We start from the raw sequence: 18,296 nt of genomic DNA, 5'->3' as shown, positions 1-18,296 counted from the left end.
CCATAATATTTTAACCAGATCACAAACTATGGATAATTCTTTCAAAAGTATTTAAACTGTAATAGAAGCCATTAAGAAAAATTTTGGACAGCTAGTCAGTGAAGAAAGCCAACAGAAAGAGAATCAACTAATTTGAGATGTGGTGGTGGAGAAGACTGTTGAGCATACTTTAGACAGCCAAGATGACAAATAAATGGGTTCTAGAATAGATGAAGACTGAACTCTCCCTGGAAGCCAAGATGATTAAATTGAGGGTCTCTTACTTCATGTGAAGGCATGAATCATTAGAAAAGACAATGATGCTAGCAAAGGTAGAGGGCAAGATAAAGAGAGGAAGACCATATGCCAGATGGATGGACTCAATCAGGGAGGTCACAGGTCTGGGCCTATAAGACCTGAGCAGAGAGACTGAGAATAGAGAGTCTTGGCGATGTCTCATTCATGAGGTCACCATTAGTTGAGATCATGAGGGCAGTTAACAACAGCAAATGTTTTACAACACAGTTTTATAGCATTAAACTGAATTTCCCCCATGTCTGTAATTATTTTCTTTTAAATAAAGAAGCTCTTTGTTACAGAGCAAACTGATAACGTAGATTTAAATTAATTAGATGCTTCTGCATGTTGCAACAGTTAGCATCTGTTTCTAACACACTTCACTTATGGATAATGTTTAAGGGGTCCGTTAGTACCTATTATAAATATTTCTTCCTTTTCCTGTTGTATTAAAAGGATGCTGTTCTTCACGTATATCTTCAAACATTTCATGAAACATTTAAATAACCAACCCTCATGTTCCAGAGGCCTGGATGCCCAAAATGTTGCAATGACATATTGTATGAAAGTTATTGGTATGTCCAGTGAACACAGATGATTTGTTGATGAGAAGAGATCGGCATGCTGGGTTATACAATACCAATCAATAACTTTACAGTGAGCTGGACTTGCTGCCCCTAGTTACTGAAGTGGGTTGTGGCTGAATTTTAAGAGGTGGGAGATGAGGAGGTGAGACTATTAACACTGGTGAATTTGGACTCATGATGTATTGTACCATAGTAAAAACTGAAAAATGGTTCACTGACATTTCCATTAAATTTAACTAGTTTAAATTAAAATTAGCTAAAGTTACATGTTTCTTGTAACATTTTTGCACAATTCTAATAATGAACAAAAAATGCAGTGCTTTAATTTCACTTAGGTTGTATTGGTCCTATAAACACTGGTCCTTCAAACTGATAAATGTTCTCATTCAGCCACATTTCTAAATAGGTGCCAAATTCAGCACACAGAATTCTACTCAGGAGAAAGAACACTGTGCATAATTTTTGGTTTGGAAGGGCCAGAGATCCATTTCTATTGAATTCTAGGAAATACGGCAGGAAGATTATAAGAAACTGGGTGAAGCAGAGGTGGATATTAATCTAGAAAAGAACACCACTACATCTGAAAATCTCATCTTGGGAGAGAGGCTGACCAGAGACTCCAGGAGGGTGTTGCTTGGGACAGGTATGTGCAAGCTTTCTTTCCTGCTCAGCACACTGCTACTGCAACTTACCTTAACAACTTGATATTTAAAAATAATGGCTAGCTCATCAGCTATATCTCCTATAGGAGTTATGAGCAAATGTTCAGTGTTTTTTTAATTTACATAAATAAAAGGATGAGTCTTTATACACATATTCATACACACAGTCCTTTAAAAACAAAAACTACAGTGTGCTGCATCCCCCTCTCATACAATATTGAATATCCAAGAGCATTTCCCTACTTCTTCATTCCATATCCTGTAGGAATGGAATCAAAAAGACCAGATGATGCTTGCAATTTGGTCTGCTGCTTTTTGCAACTCCATTTCTTTGTATGGAACCACCTTAACTGTCTTCAGGGGGTAAGAAGGGAAATAACATTTTCTTCCCCACACTCATGAATTCTCTAGTTCATGATGCTTCAACAGTTATCAAGCTACCAATGTTGAGTCGAGGTGACAGGATAGCAAAGTGATGGGGAAAGAAGCTCCCACCATTCTTGATTCTTAGAAATGAGTGCCCTGTATGCAAAACAGAAATGAAGCTAGAGACAATATATGAACAGCCTTATTGCATGACGAAAGAAAGCTGACACATGGTGTGAGAGAAGTGACTTTCTGCTTATCTCTCTGCATGACATTGTAGCACTTTCATTCTCCTTCTGGAAGGAGATGGTCATAAGAGTGTGCCTTTGCCCAAACAGATTTTTCCAGCACAACAAAAGATAGGCTTTTACAACCATAAATGCTTCAATGGCATGTGCTTCTCTCTCACTGCATGTTAGCTTTCTTTTGTCATGCTCTAATACAACAAATGAATCTATTTTTTGAATGAACAGTATTCAGATAGAGCTCTCTGATACTGCAACCAACTGAGCACACTGGAACTCCAGTTCCCTTCTAAAACCTGGAACTGAAGCAGGCAGTAATTTGTTATAGAAAGAAGAACAGGAAAACACAGAAACAGCCTTCTAATGAGTTAGAGCCCTGGTATACATGAATTCATGTATTTATGATTATTTTACACTCAAATTATTCTCAGCATTGTCACAACAGCAGAACTGTTTGGTTTCCAGAAGTTGTTGGGCTGATACCCCCAGCAGTTCTAGATAGCATAGCCAATGTTATGAATTCTGGGAGTTGCAATTCAACAACATCTGGAGAGCTACCCAGTTTTCAACCCTGGTCTACAGATTAGGATCAACTCTTTGGGGTTTTAGACTGGAACTCTTCCCAGTCCTATCTGGAGATGCCATATGTTGAACCTTCTATATGTCAAGTGTGGGAATCCAGTTCATGTAAGCTCGTGTGTTTGTGAGAGTGCATATGCACACACAAAGCCATTTTAGTTAATATACTGCTAGGATTTGGGGCTTTAAAAATGTTCCACATGCACCACCCTGGTTCATGGATTAGGAATGGAAAATGAACATGTAGCATGTTCTCCATCTGGTCATGCACATACACACAGAGACCTACCTATCTTCTACCACAGTTGTAGAGGGGCACAACATTTTTGTTTTAATTCATCTTTGTATATTTAAAGAACTAAAACCTGCAAAATGTTTGCATTTATCTGTTCAAGTCTTAGAAAGACCTATTCAATTTATCTCTGCTGCTTTTATTAGGCTAGCGACTGTAGACTACAATAATAGTCAATGAGGTTTTGTCTTGATTGAATTTTTCAGTAGAACACAAAAGAACCTTGCCATTAAAATAGTCCTTTATTCTCCTGTATGAAGGCGAAAGGTTTTTAAAGTGTTGTGATGTTCAGTAATGAGCTTCTATCTAAATTATCATTGGTGACAAACTCACAAAGCACTTTGAGGACACATAGTTATGAAATGCCAGAGCTGCCACTTTCTTTCCTGTAATTATAGGCTAGCTTGCAGCCCTTCAATGATCATTTATAGAACAGCCTCCAGTGGATTACTGAGAACTTGAAAAACACATACATACCTCTGCCACATCTCCCTTCTCCTTTCCTTGCTATTGTTTACCAGTGATATGTAAAATAATGGGGCCTATTCATTTCCCTGTCTTAATTATGCCAATCAAAGTACAGAAATAGTGCTGGATATAAATACAATGCAGGAGGACTAAATAAATAGGCTAGAAATTAACATTAAATTATGAATTCATGTATTTATGATTATTTTACACTCAAATTATTCTCTTTTATGCTTTTACAACTGTCTCAGGTACATATTGCTATTCAAAAATTCTCTATGATTTATAAATCAAGAATGAGATAATACTGAAAAATGAGAGGATTGGTGGATTTTTTTCAGTCAGTGCCTAATTGCTGTTTCAAAATGCATATGCAAAGGGACATTTCATTAATCATTTAATCATGTCCCTTGCAGGAAGTTGGAACTAATGTTGCAAATACCCTTTTCATATGAATGCTCCATAATACTATCTTATGCATTTGATATATTGCCTATGTCATAAATTATAGCTGCTTCAAAAAGAACCAAGTGGGTTGTTATCCCTGAAGATGCTTGTTACAACCTTTATTAAGTTTTTTTCCCCCTCTGACTTATTGCTGGTTCTTTTTCACAGCTTCATCCTAGCCCCCAATAATGCTCTTTCTGATGGCAAAGGTCTGTAAATTACCCATGCAATCACCAACACCATTTCACAGACCTGTTCTACTTCTACTGGTCTGCTAACAAGGCGATTACACACAAATTACTGAATGCCTATGAAATATTTAAATGCATTCTACTCTACTATGCATTAATAAGAGCAAAGCAAGCGCTGGAATTCTGGTGAGCTCCAGTCCCTAATGTCCCCTAATGAGCCTCTTACTGTGACTGCAGTTCAAACAGAGAGGTGAAGAAAAATGCAAAGGGTGCCTTCAGAAAGGCAGCACTGAACAAACATTGTGCGAGCCAGTTCTAATTTATGGGTCACTTTATAGGTATATTGATTTTTGTTTTCAAAAATGGAATAAATGATGTGGTCGACTGATGTTCTTTCAAAACTGCACGGATCTCTGTGTAAGCTGCCAGACTTGCACATGGAAAAATATAAATACGCAATTATATTTCTAAGGAAACAATTAGGAAAACATTCTAGCCTGACCATTAAAAAAAGGCTTATTACAAGATCAGCTCTCTTCCATTTGTCTAATGTTTATTTTTCTTGTTCTGTAGGCTTTAGGGGCTAAACAGTATGTGCCGACTTACCTTGCAATGCTACAAATTATGAAGCTAAACTTAACCAAATCCCAGATATATTGCCAAGTTTGGCATTGCTAAAAAGAAAAATGGGGGGGGGGTAAGCTTTAAATCATAGAGCATGAGAGACTGTTTTAGCGACATATTTCAGTCAAACATCAGTGGTGTTTTATTTTACATTAAGCTTTAATGTTTAAACTCAGAGCAGTTTAAATATAAATTGTATTTTGTATGTCATCATTCAATGTATGTCACTCTTCATTGAGTTGATTGTTTCAGATGTCTTAGTTTTGAGGTGGCATTGTCACCCAACAAAACAGCATTCAGAGAAGTTAAAAGAATCCCTTCTTGAGGTCATAATTGTAGAACTATAGCCAAATAAAAATCAACTCTCTTGCATACTATAAGAAAGAATATAACAATAATAATCTAATCTCTCTGTGAGTAGGCGGGTTAAGAAGAAAAAACTCAAATGAAGTTTGATGCCCAGTTAATTGATATTACTCCTTTCTCTGCATTTGGTTGTAACCTTTTGAAGGCTATAAGCATAAAAAGAAATCTTTCCTGTTGGTAAGATGCCCTGTCTTTTCCTATAGCATAATTCTTGCCCCCACTGAAACTAACAATTCTGTCTCTATAGAGGAAAACATTGCCTGTCTTTGTACTGTAGATCATGTTTTGTTTTGCTGGCGTCTGCTCCATGCAGGTTAAAGAACGCTTGTCTGCTGGCTGGAATGCTATAGTGTAAACCTTTTGATTTAAAGCTCTAAAAGTCAAATCCATCTACACTCAAACTGACTTAGGACCAATGGAATGATAATTAGTTTTGCAGACAAAATACACCAAAGTTTTGTCATATGTTATTACGTTCTGACATTTATAAGACAGTAATGAAGAACTACTATTAAATGCTTTTAGTGATCTTCAGGGCTCCTTGCTTGGTGACCAGCAAAATGGTTAGCTTCTGTCAACACCTGTTTTATAGTAAAATTCCAAACAAATTCTTAAACATTTTTGGCAGTCTTTTAATCACCTTTCTGCATTGCTCAGTATTCTGTTCAATAATTGTTCTCTCTGCAGTCATGCAATAACATTTTCTGACCTGACTTTAAATTTTGATGTTTTCCTTCTGCCAGAAAGAATTAATTTTATAGAATGGCTTTTGTTGAAGAGATCACATGCATGTGAGTAACAGTAATCTTATACTACTTCATCAAGGCTGAAGAATCACGCAACCACTTTTTATAGCCAGGAATCCCATACTACACGATATCAAAGGACTGTAGCTATGAGTCACCCTGCCTGTCAGATAAAACATTATGGGGGAAGGTAGTTTTGTTTGTTTGAAAGTAACAGGCAACATTATTAAATTGCTTTAATTTCGTCCTTTGCATGCAAGGTAGAATTTTGTGAATTTTAAACTCCTCAGTGCAGAGAAGTGTAGTGATATTATTCATCAAAATACTGATGACATGAGAAACAAACAAAAAACTGAACAAAACTCTTTCAGGCTTTAAGCCATATTCTGTAAATTATTCTTCACTTCACTCCAAATCCTTTCTATTATTATTAAAAAAAATGGAGCAAAGCCACTGTGTTTTCTGTCTTAATCCCACTTCTCAAATGCCTCAGCACAGCTGTTTTTTCTGTTACTATATATATAAAAATAAAACAGGCATGAAGGCATCAGGTTAAACTGGTTTCTGACCACAAGTTAGAATTCATTTTATATGTCCTCCTCAAATTTGTCACAGGCGTATGGCAGAAAGAGACACTAGGTTTGCGTAGCATTACTGATGAATATTTTATTTTAGTACAGTATACTTGCATTAGCTTTATTAACTAGCACCACCCTGTTTCAAGCCAGAATCTACAACATTCTTGCAAAGATTAGACTAAGAGCAAATCCTTCGAAACTGCAGCCATTAGACCTGTCGTCCTTTATAAAGTTAATGGATTGGAAAAAAAATAGTCATTCTTTGGATCAAAAAGTTGCAGGTGAACTAAAATAAAAGGTTTTTAATTAAAACAGAACAGTATGAGCGCAGAAAGCTACTAAGAGGACTAAATGAAAGGAAATTCAGTATTTAAGACTACAGCAAATAATACTATTATTTGTAATAGAAGAAGATGATACAGGCATACTTCTGTTAACAAAGCCTCTGGCAAAGAAGCTTCTTTTAATAAATACTTTGCACACTTAACCAGCTCCCATTTCCTTCTTGTCCTTTGTCTATCTGGAAGTTTTTCAGCTTCATTAATAATAATAATACATTGGTATTAGAAGGATGATTAAGGAGAGTTGGACAAACATAGAGTTTCAATGCCAGCATGTAGGAGAATGGCTACAGTAAACAATCCAATAAAGCTTTAGCTGGTAAAAAATAGGACTCTGTTCGAACCAATCCTACTGCAGGTCTATGTTGCCTGTCCTCAAGGTAAATAGTAGCTGTCTCCAGAAGCTCTTACTGAGCATGTGTGAATGGCAAAATAGAGAGAAAAGGGGAAAGCAGATTACTTCACTCATCCTGCCAAGCATATTTTTTTGAAAGCATAAATCTGTACACCAACATGATAATCATAGGTAAAATGGAGACTAGAGAAACAACAACAACAGTAACAAAAATCAATTGTGGGCAGATTTTGGAAGATGTTTTCAAGTGGTCTCTAGACTTGCTTTTTTCATTTCACATGTGCATCTTGTTAGTTTTGGATAAAAGGTGGGCTGAAACATGTTGAGCTGCTCTTCTTTTTTGTTGGACAAAATAGGACAAAAACTGTTGGTTTTGTCCTATTCTTTCCATGTTAGTTTTGCCTCTGATACCAAATATTCAATTAAAGAAGCAGTGTAGGCCAGTGACATTACTAGGGAGCTGCGGGAGGTTTGGGCTGTTCCAGGTGACACTTTAAGGGGTTCAACCCCACTGCTCCTCAAACATCTGCCTTTCGGCAGGAACAAGCTTTGAATGTGTCCTTTTAGATGGTGTGAGTGGGGTGAAGCTCAGTGGGAGTAGAAAGGAGTAGCCCCAGTTTTTTTTAAATTAAACGTTTAATTAAAAAAACAATTAAAATTTATTTTTTCAATTTATTTTTTTTCTGAATGAAATATTTATTTATATCCTGCCTCTTGCGTTTTATTAATTCAAAGTTTTCTTTAAAACATTAATGAGTAACATAGTACAAAACACATTACTAAGGATTACTAAGGAAAGTAATCTATTGTGTGGTATGAGACAAGGTCAATGGGGACAAGGTCAGTGGCGTCACTAGGGTGGGCATCACTCATGGCCATGACAATGGCTATGAGTGATGCCCACCCTAGTGACGCCATTGGTCCAGGAAGACATCTATTTTGTTAACTGTGGTAAGCCTATACATTTGGCCCTTCTTATACACAGATTTTTTATACATGGAATCAAGCATCCATGGTTTGAAAATGTCCAAAAAAGTATACATTCCAAATATCAAACCTTGATTTTCCATTATTTATAAGGGACACCATTTTGCTATGTCATTATATTTAATGGGACTTGAGCATCCACAAATTTTGTTATCCACGGGGAATCTTGGAACCAAACCCAGCGTATAACAAAGGTCCACTGTATTAATATCTCTGAATGTGGATTTATTTCTCATGGATATATAGAGTTTGTTTTCAACAAGCATTTTTGTTGGTTTAGGCAGGTGCGATTATTTAGGTGCTAAGTGATATTCACCAGATGCTGGATACACTCCTACCCATTTTACAACAATACTGGTGCCCGTTTTAAGGGCTTTATCACATGCAGGCGTAGAGGAACACACCAGGGGATAGGATTCCTGGCAGATCTAGCTTAGAAGTCAAGTGGAACATCTTGCCTGAGAAAAGAACAATTGTGCATTTCTCTTCAGTATCACACAATTCAGCAAAACCAGGAACAATCATAAGCACAGAAATACATTACTGTTAATCAAAATGTTTCTAGTCACTGTGGATTATAAAACCAGAGACCTACAAAATAATTGTGAAAGCAACGAGCCAAACATTAACATCACTAGACCCTGGAAGGATGGAAGTATTTATAAAAATTAGTTTTGCTTGGAGAGGAAAAGGCTTGAGCTAAGTTGGCTAAACTCTTGGTATCAATTATGCTTAGAACAATATATGCAGTATGTAGGTTATTTTCACATGGAATAATTTCCAGCAGCTTATATAAATCCCACAAGCAAACAGTAACCTCTTTAATCTACAAACAGACACAGTATAGATCAAGCTTATTCTTCTAAAACTAGGCAAAAATCTCAAAAACTACTTTGTAAAATATACCCAAAAGCCATTCTCCACCAAAAAAAAAAAAAAAAAAAAAAAAAAAAAAAAAAAAAAAAAAAAAAAACTGAAATATATAAACATGTATTTAAAGAAGAATTTAAACATGTAAAATAGAGCTCTCTGAAGAAATCATTATGATTCTATGCATCTTGTTGTGTGGTTAAGCTGCTCTTTCTATATACCCTGCTGTATACCACTTGTAAACAGGCCCTTCTGATGTTTCTACTAACATCCTGGCAACAAAGCAGTGCAATTTCAAATGAGCTAATTAACTTAATTGTTGATGAAGCATGAAGCAGTTCATTCACCCTGTTAGCTGCACCATGACAACATAAGAGCCTCAGCTTGTGAAGCTAGTCATCTATATAAACCTATCTATAACTTTCCATTAGGATTCTTTGTACACTAAAGCCATGCATGTCTGCTTTATCAAAGATCACCACATTAGGGTTCAGCCCTCAAAGAGTTCATAGAGGGTGTACGCAGAGGGGATGTATTAGGTAATTACACAAATGTTCAAAACTGGGTTTTATCAAAAATGGACAACTTTTTAAATTTAAAAATGGCTGATCCTACCCACTCATATTTAGTTTTGAAAATCTTGTACAAATAGAGGCCATATTCCGAAGAGGCATCTACTAGCAAAAGCACAGAAATCTTCATCTTTTTCATTTCCCCCCTTTCAAATAGCAGCAGCCTCCACAATGCAAAAAGGACAAGGCACATGTTTAGAAACACAGAAAATGCAAAAACAGAATAAAGTGTGACATATGCTTTGAAGAAAATAAAATCCTACACTCTACACTGCAACTTATCACAAACATGCAGGGAGGTATACCTGAGTTAGGATCATAGGCTAACGCAACCTTTGAGCCTTACTCAACATTGGCTGAAAAATTATACAAAGTGACTTAATTTAAAAACTGTCCAAAATCTTCACAAATACTTTCACATCGTGGTCATTTGCAAATTCCATGGTTAGGGCTTCTCTTTATATCAACCTTTTGTAAGTTATATTGAAGTTACTGTGCTTGCTTAAAAGTCTCCATTTTGTTCTGAGTGAATATTAACTCTTGGCTTGTTTAGTACCCGGCAGTCTGTTTTGAGTAAACCTTTCTTATGGGAGCTCTAATGTGTGCATAAAGTCCAGTGTAATCAAGGGCTTTATCTTTTTTCTTTATACCAGTTTTGGTGTTGGAGGGCTTCACTCATGCATCCTTGTTGCAAGAATGGGGTTTGCCTCAAAGTAAAGCAGATCAAAATAAATCAGGAGGCCTGCTTCAACTGGAGCTTATTAAGTGGCCTGGGATTTCCAAATAACTTTAGATGGAGGTCACAAAATAAATCAGAAAATCTGCACTGGCCATGGAATCATCACACAGAAATCAGTGGCTATGCTGATGAGTAACTCCTCTTACGGATGAAAACTAATTAAAAAACAAGATGCACAGACACAGTTACTTCCCTAACAGTTCTAGACAGTACTATTTGCATATATATTTTCTAAAGATCTCTTTTCAAATAATATGTTGCTATGATTCTACAAAGAGCACTGTACTACCAAAAGGATCAGAAAAATCTTGTGTGAAAGGAAATGTAAGAGATTTATTTTATACAGTTAGCTTTATCTGGTTGTTGGATACATGAAGGTATAAAATTTGAACTTTACAACTGAGCATTGCCTTTCAGCCTTACTCAACACTGGCTGAATAATTATAAAAAGCAACTTACTTTAAAAACTGTCCAAAATCTTCACAAATACTTTCACATCCAGGCCATTTGCAAACTCCATGGCCATAGAGAGTATGAGAGGCTCCAGTCTCCTCATGTGATGAGCTGTAGTAAAAGAATGTGGCATGAGATTAGAAGTCGGAGGCTTCTAACACTTGTCAAGTTGTGATCAAGGACAAATAGGTCAAAACAGGTCAGTTCTGCTTAATATTCACAATATTGTTGTACTGATTTTGCCAAGATATTCTAATTGAAGAGAAAATGGAGCCAAAAATGACAGCTAGTAAAAGATACACCCCAACCCCATTTTAACAGATAGCTAATTTTGCTAAATACTAACATATATTCAAAAACTTGTTAACTATGAATCAATTCTGCAGCAGAAGTATTTACAGACACAGAGTTTTGTAATCTCAATGAATGCTTTTATCCCAGGACACTGTTTTTTGTAATCTGCATGATATTGTACATCAGAACAACCATATTTCTGATTCAGCAGTTGGAAAAAGACCATCATGTGGGTAATTTACTGCAGCCAGCAAAAACTAGGTTGGCTGCGGTTACCCAGAGGGCCTTTTTGTCTGCCGCTCCCACATTATGGAATGGCCTGTCGGAAGAGATCCAGTATATTACTAATCTTGACTGCTTTAAAAAAGTGGTCAAGATGGATCTCTTCCGACAGGCCTTCCCAGATTAACGTTATTGATAATTTGAGTTGGTGTTCCACTCAGTTCAATGGGAGATACACCTTCACACGTGCACTTGGGAATGTAGCTTAAATTTTGCTGAAGCTAAAGGGGTCAGTTGTCTAGTCTAAAAAGACTGAATCCAAAGGTGCTTCCTTCACTGAAACAAGGTATTCTTCAGGTGCAGTAAGATACTCTGGTAGTTCATACTCTGGGTCTGAACAATGGGTCACTATTTACCATTAAGAGCATACTGTTCAGCCCTGGCACCCGTCCACTAAGTACCATGACTGCCATTATTTTCAATGTGGCTTGTAAAGTCGAAGGCTTTCATGGCCGGCATCCATAGTTTTTTGTGGGTTTTTCAGGCTATGTGGCCATGTTCTAGCAGAGTTTCTTTCTGACGTTTCGCCAGCATCTGTGGCTGGCATCTTCAATGTGGCTTGTGCAGAATCCTTAGTCAAGGTGTAACACAATGAAAGAAGAGCAGTGTGAGAAAACAAAGTGCAAACAGTGTCAGAGAGTAGTGGCTTTCTCTGTGCCTTACCACATGATGTCATAGTGCTTCAGTTCTCTTCCTGTGGGAGACGGTTGTAAAAGTGTGTCTTTTGTGGAATGGGTTTTTCCAGTAAGAAAAAAGATGTGCTTTTACAACTGTCTCCTGCAGGAAGATGCTCTACAACGTCATGCAGTAAGATATGGAGAAAGCTCCTGTTTCTGCTTTGGTTTTTGTGTGTGATAAAGTTCTAAGTTTCAAATCCATGTTAATTCAGGAAGCTTGCTATGTGAAAGTGGGTTACTCATATTCCTCTAGCTTAAAAGGTTCTCTCTCTCTTTGGGTTGCTATGGGGACAAAATGGGAGAAGGAAAACCATGTATGCTTTTCTAAGCTTCTTGGAGAGATGGCAGGATAGAATTGTAATAAAAATTAAGATTGCACAAATGCAATGTTTGTTTATGTGCATCAATGAAAGCCTTTTGCATGAAAAACATTATAGTCACTGCAAATTGGAGTAGGTTATGCTTTATTATCTTTAATGATAATTTTTAATTCAGTGAATTCAAAGTAACTGTTCATGCTCCAGAATCAAGTAATTTCTTAACTGTGTGAGCCACAACTAAATTCAACATTTATCCTACTCGCTGTAGATCCACGGACCTCAAAAGTGTTATATAAACCTTGATTTGAAAAATCCAATTTCATTTAATGGGTTCACTCTAAGTAGGATTAAGATTGGATTTAGTCCCATGAAGTTTTATAGGAAAAAGCAAATGAGTACTCTCATTACCTGTCCCGTCTTGCATTTAGAACTGATGACTGTCCATTCACTATGGAATGATGAGTTATTGGTGGCGATGCTTTGGAAGTGGTAGAGGAGGTAGTAGAAGAAGAATTGTTAGTAGTGAGGTCCAGCCCTCCATGCTTAATGCCATTGTCTTCCATACTGTGAACTCCAGTAACTTCTTTCCATAACTGCTGAATCTCAGCAGGACTTAAGCCAGCTATAAAATGAAAGAGAGCACCAATAATATAGCAAAGCAGAAGTTTCATATAATGAGCTCACTATTATTAATGGATTAATGCCAACAATAAAGGTGATCCAGTTTTTCCAGCACAATCAACATGTAGTAAAACACAATTTCATTTTACCTCTATTGGCATGGAGTAAATTTGGCTGCTTTTTCTTCTTGGGTTACAAACAGTCAATTAAAGGTCACCAGTTTACGTAATAAGCTTACTCTTAAAACATTTGTTCAAAGATCAAAGTGAACAAGCTACAACCAACAATTGGCAAACTACTGTTTGAAAAAAATTGTTTGAAAAACAGGTACTGAAAGAACCTTTTGGATGAGAGTTTCATTGCCTGTGGAATCAATTTCTTGATTCTGAAGCATGGCTAAATATACCCAAAGTTCACAAAGTTTTTCAGAAGTATTGCTTTACCAGAAACATAATAGGAAACAGAAAAAATAGATCGGATTGCAACGAAGATGCACATTTTAAGTAACTCTTTACTGGAAAAATGAAACACAAAGGAATGTCCTAAATTTAGGCAGGATTTCAACTCATATATGCTTATGATACATATATCTTCCCTGTCAGCATACTACTCATGTGAAAAGGGAGCAGTTGGAAGGAGAAAGTATCAATGGAAGTTCTGCACATGAGCCACAACTCTGATTTTCAAGGTGTCTGATTTGTGTGGAGAACCCTCAAGCATAGAGAAGACTCTTCTCTTCAGGGCCTGCACTTTTCATGTAAGTAGAATGTGGTGCAATGGTTTGAGCATTGGACTTCAACTGTGAAGATCAGAGTTCAATTCCCTACTTGGTCATGGAAATCTGTTGGCTGAACTTGGGCAAGCCACACACTCAGCCCCAGAAAACACTGTGATAAGTGCACCTTGTTGGAACCATAAGTTCCGACTCACTACAAATCAGAAACAACTTGAAGGCACACAACAATAACAACAAAGTATAACAATAGAGGAAGCAGGGCTAGTGGGCTTCTTCTCTTTACATGCTGCTTTGACCCTTGCTTTGAATGCCTGAATAAGGCTATAATATGTATTGCTCTTCCCTTAGACATACATCAATTTCTCTGTTTATTTTTTAAATTACAATATGAAAGTCATTTCCAGAAGACCTAAAACTATTACAAAAAGTAACCTGACAGTGATCCAAGGATTACTAATTAAATTTATCTATACAGCTCTTTTCAGACACCTTTGCATTAAAATAATACATTTAATAAGCATGGCTAAGAGTCAGTGTTCCAAGATATCCAGTCATTCTGCTTCACAGTTTTACACTTTTAAAAGTTTAAAGGAAAAATGAGGAAAATGATGGCCCTCTCCTCTTTTGGTCTCACTGAGGGCAAAAAATAATATAAATTTATAAAGGTAGAAATTATTACATTAATTGCATGAGAGGGAAGATTTTCTTAAAACTAGTATCAAGACAGTAATGCTATATAAAGTTTTTTTTTTTAAAGTAAAAGTGAGTTCTATTTCAGCAGCTTTCAGAAACCAAAATGTACTGTACTATTAAACTTCCTGGGTTTTCCCTCATAGAGAAAACTGCCGGGGGGGGGGGGGGTTGGAGAATTGTATTGAGTTGTACGCCAATTGATGTATTTCTCACGTGAAGTTAAGTATTATTATATATGTATACCTGAAAAAGCAAATTAAACATGTTTTGTTAGAAGGTTAGCTCTGAGTAAATAAAACTGTTCTATGAACCATTCAGTGGTTATTCAGGGTATGTGTCATCTTCTTTGAACGCACTGCCATGATTCATACATTCACTGTGGCTAGCAACTGTGACATGTCCATGCTGTGATTGTCAGTCTTCCATCCGCCATGCAGAGAACATTGCTTGTAAACCCAAAGTCAGGCAGCAGCATACATCTTCTGACTGAAATTACTTGGGGTCAAAAGGAGCAGATGCTTCTTTGGGAAGCATAAAATAGTGTCAGACCCATGTTGTTTCCCCTTCCCACTAATCCATTGCCAGCCACTGTGCTCTCAGTCCCCACCCCACCCCAAATCTGAGTTGCACTTCAGGAGGCTCAAATAATCTTGATTTTTGGAAATTTTCTATGAGAAACTAGATATTTTATGTACATAACAGTGATGGGTTAAAGTGCTCAATAACTGTGAAAGTTGTTCACACTAAACATCAGCATTATACCAAGTAGAAGTTCAACTATAAAATATGATGATATAATATTTATATAAGGATCTTCATATGGAATTGAAACACTTTCATCATAGGAAAAGAAAATATGCTTTTTCACTGGATTGTCTAGACTAATCTCAGGTTAATGTGGAAGGGCTAGGCAGTTAGGATGAATGAATTTTTTTTTAAAGATACTCCCCTCTTCCAATCAAGGTACCAAAGTCACAGTATTTGCAGTAGGATGGGGTGGATAATGGGTATCAGGCATCCAGTGGCAGAGTCATAAAGATTTAAACAACAAGCACTTTCTGCATTTTCAACCAGCATTAGTAACACCCAATGCTACTCTCTCTCCAGTGCCACACATTCCAACAAGACTTTTAAAGTTCCTAATTATGTGGGGAAGACCTAGGAAAAACCTTGCATGATGGATCAGTCCTATGATATTACGATGTCCACACACCTTTTGTGCAGCACTGGGCTTGAAGAGTCCTGCTAAAACCATTCACTGTAGTTAGAAACTACTCACAAAACACCTCCACTCTCCTTTCAGTGTTTCCATATGTAAAGTGTGTTGAGGAGGTGGTGAAGGGGAAATGTATCAGTTTGGGGTGATAACATGTCAGTGTCTTTTTTCCATTTGAATCCATACTACTGATGCATATTCAGATTCAGATTTGGTCACCCTATGAGTCCTACTTTGGTTTAGACACTTCATGAATCTCAGAATCAGCTTGAATCAATTTTGGGTTTGCCTGTTGTTAAATCTTAAACTTGAAATCACCCCATTCATTAAAGCTGGACTCATGCAGATAATCTACCCTTCTTCACTGCAGAATTACTATGGGGCAGAAACAATACATAGGAAAATAACATTAGACTATATTACAGGTTTCATTTTTTATCTGACTGAAGAGTGACATGTTTTGATTTTACCAGGCGCTGTCTTAAAGATATAAGCTGCTAATGGAAGAGAAGCTGTCATTTAGTGGCTGTTCCACCCCAGTTCCTAACCTATACAGTTACATAAACACGTTCATGCTAATGTTCTTCTGTTATTTAAGGTAGTGGCTAAGTGTCTCCCAAATTATGCTGCTTGACAATGTGTTCATCTAATATGGCAACACTGTGTTTTGTTTGGTTTTCTCCATGGTGTACTTTCCTTGAAAGAACTAAAAATGCCCATTAGCCATGTAATTGCTTTTCCTTTTCCATGGATGTTCCCGGACAAAAGATCTTGGTTTTTATCTTGGTACTCCTAGAGATTTTGGTCCATTCCAAACTGAACATTAGAGGAACATCTGCATGGATTCAACTAACTTTATTTCCTAGTAGACAGGGCTTTATGCAGCTGCCACATGTTTATGCAGCAAGGTGATGGTTAAAGGGCTACAGTTCATATTGAGTTCCCATAAAAACTCAGAAAAATAGCATACTGCGTTCTCATGCTGTCAACATTTCATCACGTAGGCCTATAGAGAGAGGATTTATCACTAGCAGCTTTCCCATGAGGTAATATTTATACAGTGGGTCCTTAACTTATGCAGGGGATCTGTTCCACCCCCACATAAGGCAAAAAGAGTGTATGCTCGAGTCCCATTGAATATAATGGAGCTCATGCTCATGGTGCAGCAGAGCACACGTGCCACAGGCGTGCACCACTTATTCTTTTGTCACGTGGCTTCAGCGTAATCTGAAAGTCACATATACTGCGCCTGCATCTGGTGCAGGAGCGCTGTATGAAGTGCCATTTTGTATTCCCTTGGATATAGGTAAGGTGTATGTCACAGCAAAGGTCTTCTCCACTGTGGACCACTGGTTGTGGAATACCTCTCCGCACCAAAAGGCCCAACTGGAGTCAACACTCCTGTCATTTGCAACCCATGTAAAAACATGACTTTTCCTTTTTACTAAAACCTGGATTTCATGCATATCTACATGTGTGCATGATTTTAAATTGTCTGAAATAGTTTTAACGGAGTTTACTTTTCTTTAGTTTGTTTAAATTGTTTTTATTATTTTAAAATTGGTTACATTTATTTTACTGCTCACTGTCAATATCTTCAGGTAGAGGATGGGATATAAATAAATAAATGTGGATGGTTGGTCTCCAAAGATGCAGCTAGCACACTCTGCTGCTAGGACAGGAGTGGGCAACTCCCACAACTAGACTCAGAATTCTAGCTTGTATCCTGTTTGTTATGATATGTCATTTATGTGAAACTGTATGGGTTTTATTCACATAAAATGTGGTTTCTGCAATACTTCTGAGGCTTAAAAGGTGATGCTGTTACAGGTCCATTCCATAATAACTGGGGGAAACTAAAACACAGAATTCCTCTGTAAAAGCCACTAAAATGAAAACATGAAAACTCCTACTCCCCAATACAGCCCATACAGGTAGATTGCAAGATAAAAAGAATGAAATAGCAACGTTAAAGGATCCTTGGTGGCGCCGTGGTTAAATGCCAGTACTATAACCACAACATTGTGAGTTTGATTCCAGAGGGCTCCAGGCTGACTCAGCCTTCCATGCTTTTGTAGGTCAGTAAAATAAGTAGTCAGCTTGTTTGGGGCAATTGGTTTACAGACTGAAAACCACTTGGAGAGTGCTGAGTTTACTGGTATAGAAATGTAAATGCTATTGCTATTGTTATGTTGTCGATTTTTAAAGAACACTGATTTAATAATAAAGCACTGAAATACCAGAGTGGAGGTTACGATGGAATGAAAGCAAGAGGAATTTGTGAATGAGAACTAAGTAATGCTGTATGTTGTATATCTACCTTGTGGCAGAGACTGGACAGGAAGAGCAGACTGGCCAGGAGGAATGGAAATGAGTCCCTGACGCTGAAGATTCAGCAGATGTTGCTGCTGCTGAAGTTGCTGCATCTGGAGGAGTTGCTGCTGGAAGACAAGCTGCTGGGCTGCCAACTGCTGTTGCTGCTGCTGCTGCTGCTGCAAAAGAAACCAAGAACAAGTCAAGGGGAGAGCAAAGGCTGCCACAAAGGTTGCATAATCTAAATAGAGCACTTTAATGGAACAGACGTCTTCTCTTTCATTTTTCTTGTTCAATAATAATGTCATTTGCAATGTTATCCCCCACCCACCCAAAAGGTGGTTTATTTCATTACAAATTACTGGGTTGTGAGGGGAGTAGACAAGATGCTCTTCACACT

General features: G+C 37.3%; 1 protein-coding gene across 1 annotated transcript in view; it reads right to left on the bottom strand.

Annotated features, from left to right (window-relative positions):
* FOXP2 (forkhead box P2) overlaps positions 1-18,296 on the bottom strand; it is a 451,559-nt gene that overhangs the window by 53,169 nt on the left and 380,094 nt on the right. Inside the window, 3 exon segments of the mRNA XM_042467206.1 lie at positions 10,751-10,855; positions 12,726-12,939; positions 17,904-18,075. Coding sequence (XP_042323140.1) covers positions 10,751-10,855; positions 12,726-12,939; positions 17,904-18,075 — 491 coding nt within the window.

Source organism: Sceloporus undulatus, chromosome 5 (assembly GCF_019175285.1).
Source record: "Sceloporus undulatus isolate JIND9_A2432 ecotype Alabama chromosome 5, SceUnd_v1.1, whole genome shotgun sequence".
Lineage (NCBI taxonomy): Eukaryota > Metazoa > Chordata > Lepidosauria > Squamata > Phrynosomatidae > Sceloporus > Sceloporus undulatus.
Note: the sequence above shows the minus strand (reverse complement) of the source record. Positions and strands in the feature narration are given on the sequence as shown.